General features: G+C 31.5%; 1 protein-coding gene across 1 annotated transcript in view; it reads right to left on the bottom strand.

Moving 5' to 3' along the window:
* Positions 1-5,127, bottom strand: part of LOC306982829 (hatching enzyme 1.2-like) — a gene marked incomplete at both ends in the record, with an annotated part of 9,427 nt that extends 4,300 nt beyond the window's left edge. The window contains 3 exons of the mRNA XM_079583279.1: positions 1,784-1,936; positions 3,364-3,409; positions 5,047-5,127. Coding sequence (XP_079439405.1) covers positions 1,784-1,936; positions 3,364-3,409; positions 5,047-5,127 — 280 coding nt within the window. The remainder of the gene's footprint in view (positions 1-1,783; positions 1,937-3,363; positions 3,410-5,046) is intronic.
* Between the last annotated feature and the right edge of the window lie 5,535 nt (positions 5,128-10,662).

Here is a 10,662-nt window from a genome sequence, read left to right as displayed (position 1 = left end):
AAAAATGACAAAAAAATGACAAAAAATGACAAAAATGTGATAAAAATGTGACAAAAAATGACAAAAAAATGAAAAAAATGTGATAAAAATGTGACAAAAAATGACAAAAAAACGACAAAAATGTGATTAAAAAATGACAAAAATGAGTTGAATGCCCAACAAAAAAATTATGGAAAAAAAATCTGATGACGTGAGGAAAAAGCTCCTCTCGGTTCAGGCGGGAGTTAAGAGGTTAAGACAGTGTGACCCACAGAGCACCTGAGTCACTTATAACACCAGACTAACCATATAAATGTCTGTGTCCATAGAGTCATGTTTGGAATATAACTGACCTGCATCACATGAATGATCGAGTTTTGAGGGACTATTTTCTCTCAGATCACTCCGACCACCGCGTAGCTTATACAACCAGGAAGCTGATGCTGCTGAAATATAAGTTATTTTAAATGACTCTATGGACACAGACATTTATATGGTTAGTCTGGTGTTATAAGTGACTCAGGTGCTCTGTGGGTCACACTGTTTTTAACCTCTTAACTCCCGCCTGAACCGAGAGGATCTTTTTCCTCACGTCATCAGATAATTTTTTTGTTGGGAATTCAACTCATTTTTGTAACTTTTTTGTCATTTTTTTGTCACATTTTTGTCTTTTTTTTGGTCATTTTTTGGGTCATTTTTTTGTCGTTTTTTGTCATTTTTTTAATCAAATTTTTGTCATTTTTTGTCACATTTTTATCAAATTTTTGTCATTTTTTGTCACATTTTTGTCATTTTTTAAATCAAATTTATGTCATTTTTTTTCACATTTTTGTCATTTTTTGAATAACATTTTAGTCATTTTTTGTCATTTTTTTATAAAGTTTTTATAAAGTTTTTGTCATTTTTTTGTCATTTTTTATCACATTTTTTTCGTCAATTTTTTATCAATTTTTTATCATTTTTTCGTCCATTTCTGGTCAATTTCTTGTGCCATTTTTATGCCATTTTTGTCATTTTTTTGCCACTTTTTCATCAATTTCTCATCACTTTTTGTCAATGTTTTCTCGCTTTTTTGTCACATTTCCATCACTGTTTTCGTCTCAGTTTTGTTGCTATTTTCACAGCTTTTTTCCAGAAGCTTTTGGACTGGGGTAAAGCCAAACTGGAGAAACTGTGGGAGTTAAGGGGTTAATGCAGGCTAGCTGATACCATAGACATGCACTAGCCTTGCATTAGCCTAGCGCCACGGAACTCTTCAAACATAAGAACTGCATGAATTACACACAAAAAAATATCTCCAGAAATCAGCAACACTCTGGATAACGAGGAAACGTCATTTTTTTGTCTTTATTTTCGTCAATTTTTTCATCAATTTTTTATCAATTTTTTTTGTCTTTTTTCAAAAAAAATTCACATTTTTATCACATTTTTGTCAATTTTGTATCACATTTTTTATCACATTTTTGTCTTTTTTATGTCACATTTTTTGTCATTTTTTTCGTTATTTTTTATCAAATTTTTGTCATTTTTTAATCTTTTTTTTTGTCAATTTTTTTTCAATTTTTTTTCATTTTTTTGTCACATTTTTGTAATTTTTTTGTAATTTTTTATCACATTTTTAGTCATTTTTTTCGTCATTTTTTTGTCTTTTTTTCACATTTTTATCACATTTTTGTCAGATTTTTGTCATTTTTTTTGTCTTTTTTTTATCAACGAGCAAACGAGGCCCTATGTCAGAATGTCGTGACTGAATCTTGGGTTGTGGTTAAAGTGACCACTGGGGGGGGTCAGAGGGGCATCTCACTGAAGTGCGAGGCGATGGTGTAGGGCACGTAGACCCTGCCGTCCGCAGACTTGGGCCACATGCAGCCGCCGGAGGTGCAGGGGTCGGCGTTCCGCTCGGACTCGGAGACGTAGGCGATGTCGTCCACCACCAGGGGCTCGGCGTCCGAACGCACTGCAATCAGAGCCGCCACATTAGTCCAGCGCTCCGGTCTCCCAGAGTCAGGACTAAACACGCTGAGGCTAAAGCTAAACTCTGGAGCCGTTTTCATGAGGATGTGAGACGAACCTCAAATCCGGCTGAAGTTTGACACAGGCGCCTTTGCTTTCTACTGTAATTAATTTATTTCTATCTCGATGTTTCATGGATTGATTTGACTTTGAATTGCCGTTGTGCTCTGCAAATAAACTTGCCTTAAAGGAATAGGCCACCGTTTTTACACACTGAGATATGTTCTTACCTGAGCTTTGACGAGTTCTTTAGGACCTGTCTGATCTTCAGTCACGTAAACACAGCGCAGACGGCGTGTGATAAATGTGATAAAAAATGGATGAAAAAAAAGACAAAAATGTGACAAAAAAATGACAAAAATGTGACAAAAAAATCAAAGAAATTGAAGAAAAAATGACAAAAATGTGATAAAAAATGTGACAAAAAAATGACAAAAAATTGACAAAAAATGACAAAAAAATAAAAAATCAATAAAAAATAAATTGACAAAAAAATGACAAAAATGTGATAAAAAATTTGACAAAAAATTGACAAAAATTGACAAAAAATTGACAAAAATGTGACAAAAATGTGACAAAAAAATCTAAGAAATTGAAGAAAAAATGACAAAAATGTGATAAAAAATTTGACAAAAAATTTGACAAAAAATTTGACAAAAAATTGACAAAAAATTGACAAAAATGTGATAAAAAATGGATGAAAAAAAAGACAAAAATGTGACAAAAAAATGACAAAAATGTGACAAAAAAATCAAAGAAATTGAAGAAAAAATGACAAAAATGTGAATAATAATAATAATAATAAATTTTATTTATATTGCACTTTACATATGAAGAACACATCTCAAAGTGCTACAATTTACACAAAAAACAAACGAATGTGATAAAAAATGTGACAAAAAAATGACAAAAAATTGACAAAAAATGACAAAAAAATGACAAAAATGTGATAAAAAATGTGACAAAAAAATGACAAAAATGTGACAAAAAAATGAAAAAAAATTGACCAAAAAAAAATGAAAAAAATGTGACAAAAAATAAAAAAATTGTGACGAAAAAATGACAAAAATGTGATAAAAAATTTGCCAAAAAAATGACAAAAATGTGACACAAATTTGACACAAATTTGGCAAAAAAATTAAATGCTAACGCCGTCTGCGCTGTGTTTACGTGACTGAAGGCACGGGGGAAGATCAGACAGGTCCTAAAGAACTCGTCAAAGCTCAGGTAAGAACATATCTCAGTATGTAAAAACAGTGGCCTGTTCCTTTAAAGGTGCATTATGGAACTTTTTGTGGGGAAAGAACAAACCTTTTATTACTGAGTATTTGAAGGTTTACTGATCCACTGGCTGTGAGAGGTTAATCTTACCCACGTCTTTGTTGGCTCTCCACAGCAGCTCGGACACGGACGGCTCCTGGACACAAGGTCAGGGTTAGAGACTGGTTGCAGAGTTTTTTCACTGGTCACGGAGAAAAAGAAGAAAAAGATAAGAAAAGAAAATAAGAACTTTACTTGCTTTCACGCACACGCACATTCATCCTGGCCTATTGTACATGTTTTTATTGGGAGGGGAAACCAGAGTACCCGGAGGAAACCTACACAGACACAGGGAGAACATGCAAACTCCACAGAAAGGCCCCGTCCAGGTGGGAGTTGAACCCGGGACCTTCTAGCTGTGAATCGTATGGAGCCTCTCAGATCTCCTCGGTGTCCGACAGGGTGAGCTGGGCTCCGTTAAACGATAAAAAAAATCTAAAGCAGGAACCGAAAGAAAATGTTTTACCTTTAGATACAAGTTTTGTTGCTTTTGGTCCAGTAAAGGAAGTCACCTGCTCAAATAAATAATTTTTCCAGTTTTTTTCTAAAATTTTCTCCACTATTTTTTTTAATCCAATTTATTTGTGGTATTTTATCAATTTTTTGTAATTTTTTTGGTCATTTTTTGTCATTTTTTGTCATTTTTTGTCATTTTTTTGTCATTTTTTTGATCATTTTTTGTCAACTTTTGATCAAATTTTTGTATTTTTTTGTCACATTTTGTCATTTTATTGTCATTTTTTTCGTCATTTTTATTTATCAATTTTTTGTCATTTTTTGTCACATTTTTTTCATCCATCTTTTTGTCACATTTTTGTCCTTTTTTGTCAATTCTTTTATCAAATTTTTGTCATTTTTTGTCACATTTTTGTAATTTTTTTTGTAAATTTTTTATCAATTTTTTGTCATTTTGTTCGTAAATTTGTTATCAATTTTTTGTCATTTTTTGTCATTTTTTTGTCTTTTTTTTGGTCATTATTTTTATGAATTTTTTGTCATTTTGTATAATTTTTTTTGTAATTTTTTCATCCATTTTTTTACCAATTTTTTATCACATTTTTTGTCATTTTTTAGTCATTTTTTCACATTTTTATCACATTTTTGTCACATTTTTGTCAATTTTTTTATCAAATTTTTATCAAATTTTTTATCAAATTTTTGTCATTTTTTGTCACATTTTTGTCTTTTTTTTGTAATTTTTTTCCGTTATTTTTTATCGAATTTTTGTCATTTTTTAATCATTTTTTTAATCATTTTTTTGGTCAATTTTTTTGTAATTTTTTATCACATTTTTGTCAGATTTTTGTCATTTTTTTTGGTATTTTTTCCGTCAATTTTTTATCAAATTTTTGTCATTTCTTGTCATTTTTTGTCCTTTTTTTGGTCAATTTTTTCATCAATTTTTTGTAATTTTTTATCACTTTTTTGTCACATTTTTGTCCCCATTTTTTCTCGTTTTCCCAAGTTTTTCCGTCATTTTTAGTGAATATAGTAAATATTACTTTCCCTATTTCCCACCATTTTCCCAATTTATTCCCCATTTTGACGTTGGAGATGAACTGATATTGTTAAAGTGCAGATCTTCCACACATTATCGTTCTGTTTTCTGGTTCTACTCGACAAATATATTCAAGTATCGGTATCAGATATCTGTAAAAACAAGTATCGTTAAAGTATCGAAAACAAGTCTCAGAATGGAACCATGGAAACCACCCGGGTCGGAGTCGGTCTCACCTGAGCGTCTCCAGCCCGGGACGGGGCCGCGCTCAGCAGCAGCAGCAGCACCAGACTCACGGTGGCTCGGAGGGCGGACATTTTGGATCCAGTTTCAGGAACCCGGCCCCGCTGCTCTTTATAAACTCCTCCACTTCAGGGAAACCGATAAGACCCAGGAGCCTTGGACACATCGGCGCCGTTCCCACGATGGCGGCGTCCTTAAAACATGCTGACGGAGCAGAAGTCTGGGCCACACCTGGGAAACACGCAGCTGTGCCACGGAAACAAGGACAAAAACAGCAAAAGAAGCTAGTTTTAGACAGGATTCAACCAAAATGTGAATCTAAACTCAATGTAGTGACCTCTCCATGTCTATATGAACCAGGGGCGGACTGGCCATATGTCCCGCCTTAACCGAGCTTTACCCAAATCTAAAAGCTAAAAAGAAAAGCATCAAAATGGCGAGAAAAAGAGGATGAAAAGAGAAGAAAAATGTGCCGGAAAAGCAACACAAAAAGTGACGAAAAGTGTGATGAAAAGGCAACAAAAACACGACAACAAAGCGGAGGAAAAAAGCAACAAAAACGTGACAAAAACGCAACAAAAAATGATGGAAAAAAGTGACAAAAACACAATAAAAAAGTGACAAAAACGCAATAAAAAAGTGACAAAAACGCAATAAAAAAGTGACAAAAACACAATAAAAAAGAGACAAAAACGCAATAAAAAAGTGACAAAAACACAATAAAAAAGTGACAAAAACGCAATAAAAAAGTGACAAAAACACAATAAAAAAGTGACAAAAACGCAATAAAAAAGTGACAAAAACGCAACAAAAAATGATGGAAAAAAGTGACAAAAACACAACAAAAAAGTGACAAAAACACAATAAAAAAGTGACAAAAACACAATAAAAAAGTGACAAAAACGCAATAAAAAAGTGACAAAAACGCAATAAAAAAGTGACAAAAACGCAATAAAAAAGTGACAAAAACGCAATAAAAAGTGACAAAAACGCAATAAAAAAGTGACAAAAACACAATAAAAAAGTGACAAAAACACAATAAAAAAGTGACAAAAACGCAATAAAAAAATGACAAAAACACAATAAAAAAGTGACAAAAACGCAATAAAAAAGTGACAAAAACGCAATAAAAAAGTGACAAAAACGCAATAAAAAAGTGACAAAAACGCAATAAAAAAGTGACAAAAACGCAATAAAAAAGTGACAAAAACGCAATAAAAAAGTGACAAAAACACAATAAAAAAGTGACAAAAACGCAACAAAAAATGATGGAAAAAAAGTGACAAAAACCCAATAAAAAAGTGACAAAAACGCAATAAAAAAGTGACAAAAACGCAATAAAAAAGTGACAAAAACGCAATAAAAAAGTGACAAAAACGCAATAAAAAAGTGACAAAAACACAATAAAAAAGTGACAAAAACACAATAAAAAAGTGACAAAAACGCAACAAAAAATGATGGAAAAAAGTGACAAAAACGCAATAAAAAAGTGACAAAAACACAATAAAAAAGTGACAAAAACGCAACAAAAAATGATGGAAAAAAGTGACAAAAACGCAACAAAAAATGATGGAAAAAAGTGACAAAAACACAATAAAAAAGTGACAAAAACACAATAAAAAAGTGACAAAAACACAATAAAAAAGTGACAAAAACGCAACAAAAAATGATGGAAAAAAAGTGACAAAAACGCAATAAAAAAGTGACAAAAACACAATAAAAAAGTGACAAAAACGCAACAAAAAATGATGGAAAAAAAGTGACAAAAACGCAATAAAAAAGTGACAAAAACACAATAAAAAAGTGACAAAAACGCAATAAAAAAGTGACAAAAACGCAATAAAAAAGTGACAAAAACACAATAAAAAAGTGACAAAAACACAATAAAAAAGTGACAAAAACGCAATAAAAAAGTGACAAAAACACAATAAAAAAGTGACAAAAACGCAATAAAAAAGTGACAAAAACACAATAAAAAAGTGACAAAAACGCAATAAAAAAGTGACAAAAACGCAATAAAAAAGTGACAAAAACACAATAAAAAAGTGACAAGAACACAATAAAAAAGTGACAAAAACACAATAAAAAAGTGACAAAAACGCAATAAAAAAGTGACAAAAACACAATAAAAAAGTGACAAAAACGCAACAAAAAATGATGGAAAAAAGTGACAAAAACGCAACAAAAAATGATGGAAAAAAGTGACAAAAACACAATAAAAAAGTGACAAAAACACAATAAAAAAGTGACAAAAACGCAACAAAAAATGATGGAAAAAAAGTGACAAAAACGCAATAAAAAAGTGACAAAAACACAATAAAAAAGTGACAAAAACGCAACAAAAAATGATGGAAAAAAAGTGACAAAAACGCAATAAAAAAGTGACAAAAACACAATAAAAAAGTGACAAAAACGCAATAAAAAAGTGACAAAAACGCAATAAAAAAGTGACAAAAACACAATAAAAAAGTGACAAAAACGCAATAAAAAAGTGACAAAAACACAATAAAAAAGTGACAAAAACGCAATAAAAAAGTGACAAAAACACAATAAAAAAGTGACAAAAACGCAATAAAAAAGTGACAAAAACGCAATAAAAAAGTGACAAAAACGCAATAAAAAAGTGACAAAAACACAATAAAAAAGTGACAAAAACACAATAAAAAAGTGACAAAAACACAATAAAAAAGTGACAAAAACGCAATAAAAAAGTGACAAAAACGCAATAAAAAAGTGACAAAAACGCAATAAAAAAGTGACAAAAACGCAATAAAAAAGTGACAAAAACGCAATAAAAAAGTGACAAAAACGCAATAAAAAAGTGACAAAAACGCAATAAAAAAGTGACAAAAACGCAATAAAAAAGTGACAAAAACGCAATAAAAAAGTGACAAAAACACAATAAAAAAGTGACAAAAACACAATAAAAAAGTGACAAAAACGCAACAAAAAATGATGGAAAAAAAGTGACAAAAACGCAATAAAAAAGTGACAAAAACGCAATAAAAAATGATGGAAAAAAGTGACAAAAACACAATAAAAAAGTGACAAAAACGCAATAAAAAATGATGGAAAAAAGTGACAAAAACGCAACAAAAAATGATGGAAAAAAGTGACAAAAACACAATAAAAAAGTGACAAAAACGCAACAAAAAATGATGGAAAAAAGTGACAAAAACGCAATAAAAAAGTGACAAAAACGCAAAAACCTTTTCATGTCTATATGAACCAGGGGTGGACTGGCAATATGTCCCGCCTTAACCGAGCTTTACCCAAATCTAAAAGCTAGAAAGAAAAGCATCAAAATAGCGAGAAAAAGAGGATGAAAAGAAAACAAAAATGTGCCGGAAAAGCAACACAAAGTGACAAAAAATGTGATGAAAAGGCGACAAAAACCTGAGAAAAACACAAACAAATAATAGAAAAAATAATGACAAAAAACCCAACAAAAATATGACAAAAACATATATTCATAAACACATGCATACACATATATAACATATAATGTAGTTACGTATGAGATGCTAGAAACACAGACAGGTGCTCTGGAGGTGTGTTAACAGAGCAGATTTGAACAGTGGAAAAGATGTAATGGAACGAATGGAGGCTGAAAGATTATTCCAGTCACGAGGGGCCCGAACACAGAAAGCATGTTTCCCCATTTCTCTATTGGCTCAGGGGACAATGAAGAAGATCTGATCATGGTGACGGAGGCTGTATTGCGAACTGTATGGCACTAAATATTGTGACAAATCATTTGGATACTGAAAGTAAATACATTTAAAGTTGTAGCCAGTGATGTTGTCTTCTAGCTCAAGGTCCAAGCCAGGACAACTGTGATGTGTCCTATAGGGGCAGCGAAGGACGAATCTGCACAGGCTGCTGTAGACACATCCAGAGAGTGTAAACAAGTGGCAGTGGTGCAAGAATATATAATATCTGCATAGTCTAGAATAGGTAGCAACAGCTGAGAGACAATTTTTCTCCTTACCTGAAAACTAAAACAGTCTATTGATTGGTATAATGTTTTGAGACTAAAGTTAAGTTTATTGGTAAGGGCGTGTACATGAGCTTTGAAAGAAAGATCAGTTTCCAGCCAAACGCCGAGGTATTTACATTTTTCTGTTGGCTCCAGAATAGAGAAATCCAGACAATGCAGATCTTTCTCCTGGAAAACCATACTATAAGATTTTGATCTGTTGAGCAAGAGTTTATTAACCGACAGCCACTGCCGTACAGAATCAAATTCATGTTGTAAAGAATCATTTATGTCGGGAATATTCGGTTTGTATCATCTGCATATAGATGAACATCACATTCTGAACAGCAGAGTGGCAAGTCATTGATAAAGATGGATGAACAACATCCCTCTGTCCCTTTGTGTAGTATTTACTCTCACGGACAATTAATAAGTAAAAAAAAAACACTTGCTACGACACCTGCAGTGGCGCGTATGGCCTCTAGTTACTTAGTACTGCTTTCACAGGTATAACTAATTTCAACTTTTTTTCTTCTTTGTTTTTTTGACACGAAAAGTTGGACAAGACAAGATGGTGGCGGCGCTGGAGAGAAGCTTCATCGAAAAAAATGACAATTCAAAAAATGAGAAGAAAACAAGGATGTAAACGCAACAAAAATGTGACAAAAATTCAAGAAAAATGTGACAAAAATTCATCAAAAAATGACAAAAATTCAACAAAAAGTGACAAAAACTCATCAAAAATGTGACAAAAATTCAAGAAAAATGTGACAAAAATTCAACAAAAAATCAACAAAAATTCATCAAAAAGTGACAAAAATTCAACAAAAATTTAACAAAAATTCAACAAAAAAGTAACAAAAATTCAACAAAAAAGTGACAAAAATTCAACAAAAATTCAACAAAAATTTAACAAAAATTCAACAAAAAAGTGACAAAAACTCATCAAAAATATGACAAAAATTCAACAAAAATTCAGCAAAAAAGTGACAAAAATTCAACAAAAAAGTGACAAAAACTCATCAAAAATGTGACAAAAATTCAACAAAAATTCAGCAAAAAAGTGACAAAAATTCAACAAAAAAGTGACAAAAACTCATCAAAAATGTGACAAAAATTTAACAAAAATTCAGCAAAAAAGTGACAAAAATTCAACAAAAATTCAACACAAATTCAACAAAAAGTGACAAAAATTTAACAAAAAGTGACAAAAACTCATCAAAAATGTGACAAAAGTGTGACAAAAATGTGACAAAAATTCGACAAAAATTAAACAAAAATTCAGCAAAAAAGTGACAAAAATTAAACAAAAAGTGACAAAAATTAAACAAAAATTCAGCAAAAAAGTGACAAAAATTAAACAAAAAGTGACAAAAATTCACAAAAATCTAAAAAACGAAACGAAAAAAAAAAAAAAACAACATAAAAAGGTGACACAACACAGCAACAACGCGAGGAAAAAGATCAGTTTTGTGGGTCTGCAGTGGCGCTTACGGCCTCTAGAGTTACTTAGTACTGCTTTCACAGGCATAACTAATATCAACTTCTTTTTTGACACGAAAAGTTGCACAGTGCTCCTTTAAAAGTTTGAACTCTCCTCCTCTGACGTCACTGCGTCCATGAGGACAAG

The sequence above is a fragment of the Gobius niger genome, assembly GCF_951799975.1.
Source record: "Gobius niger genome assembly, contig: SCAFFOLD_36, whole genome shotgun sequence".
Lineage (NCBI taxonomy): Eukaryota > Metazoa > Chordata > Actinopteri > Gobiiformes > Gobiidae > Gobius > Gobius niger.
The sequence above is the reverse complement of the archived record's forward strand: the minus strand, read 5'-3'. Positions and strand labels throughout refer to the sequence as shown.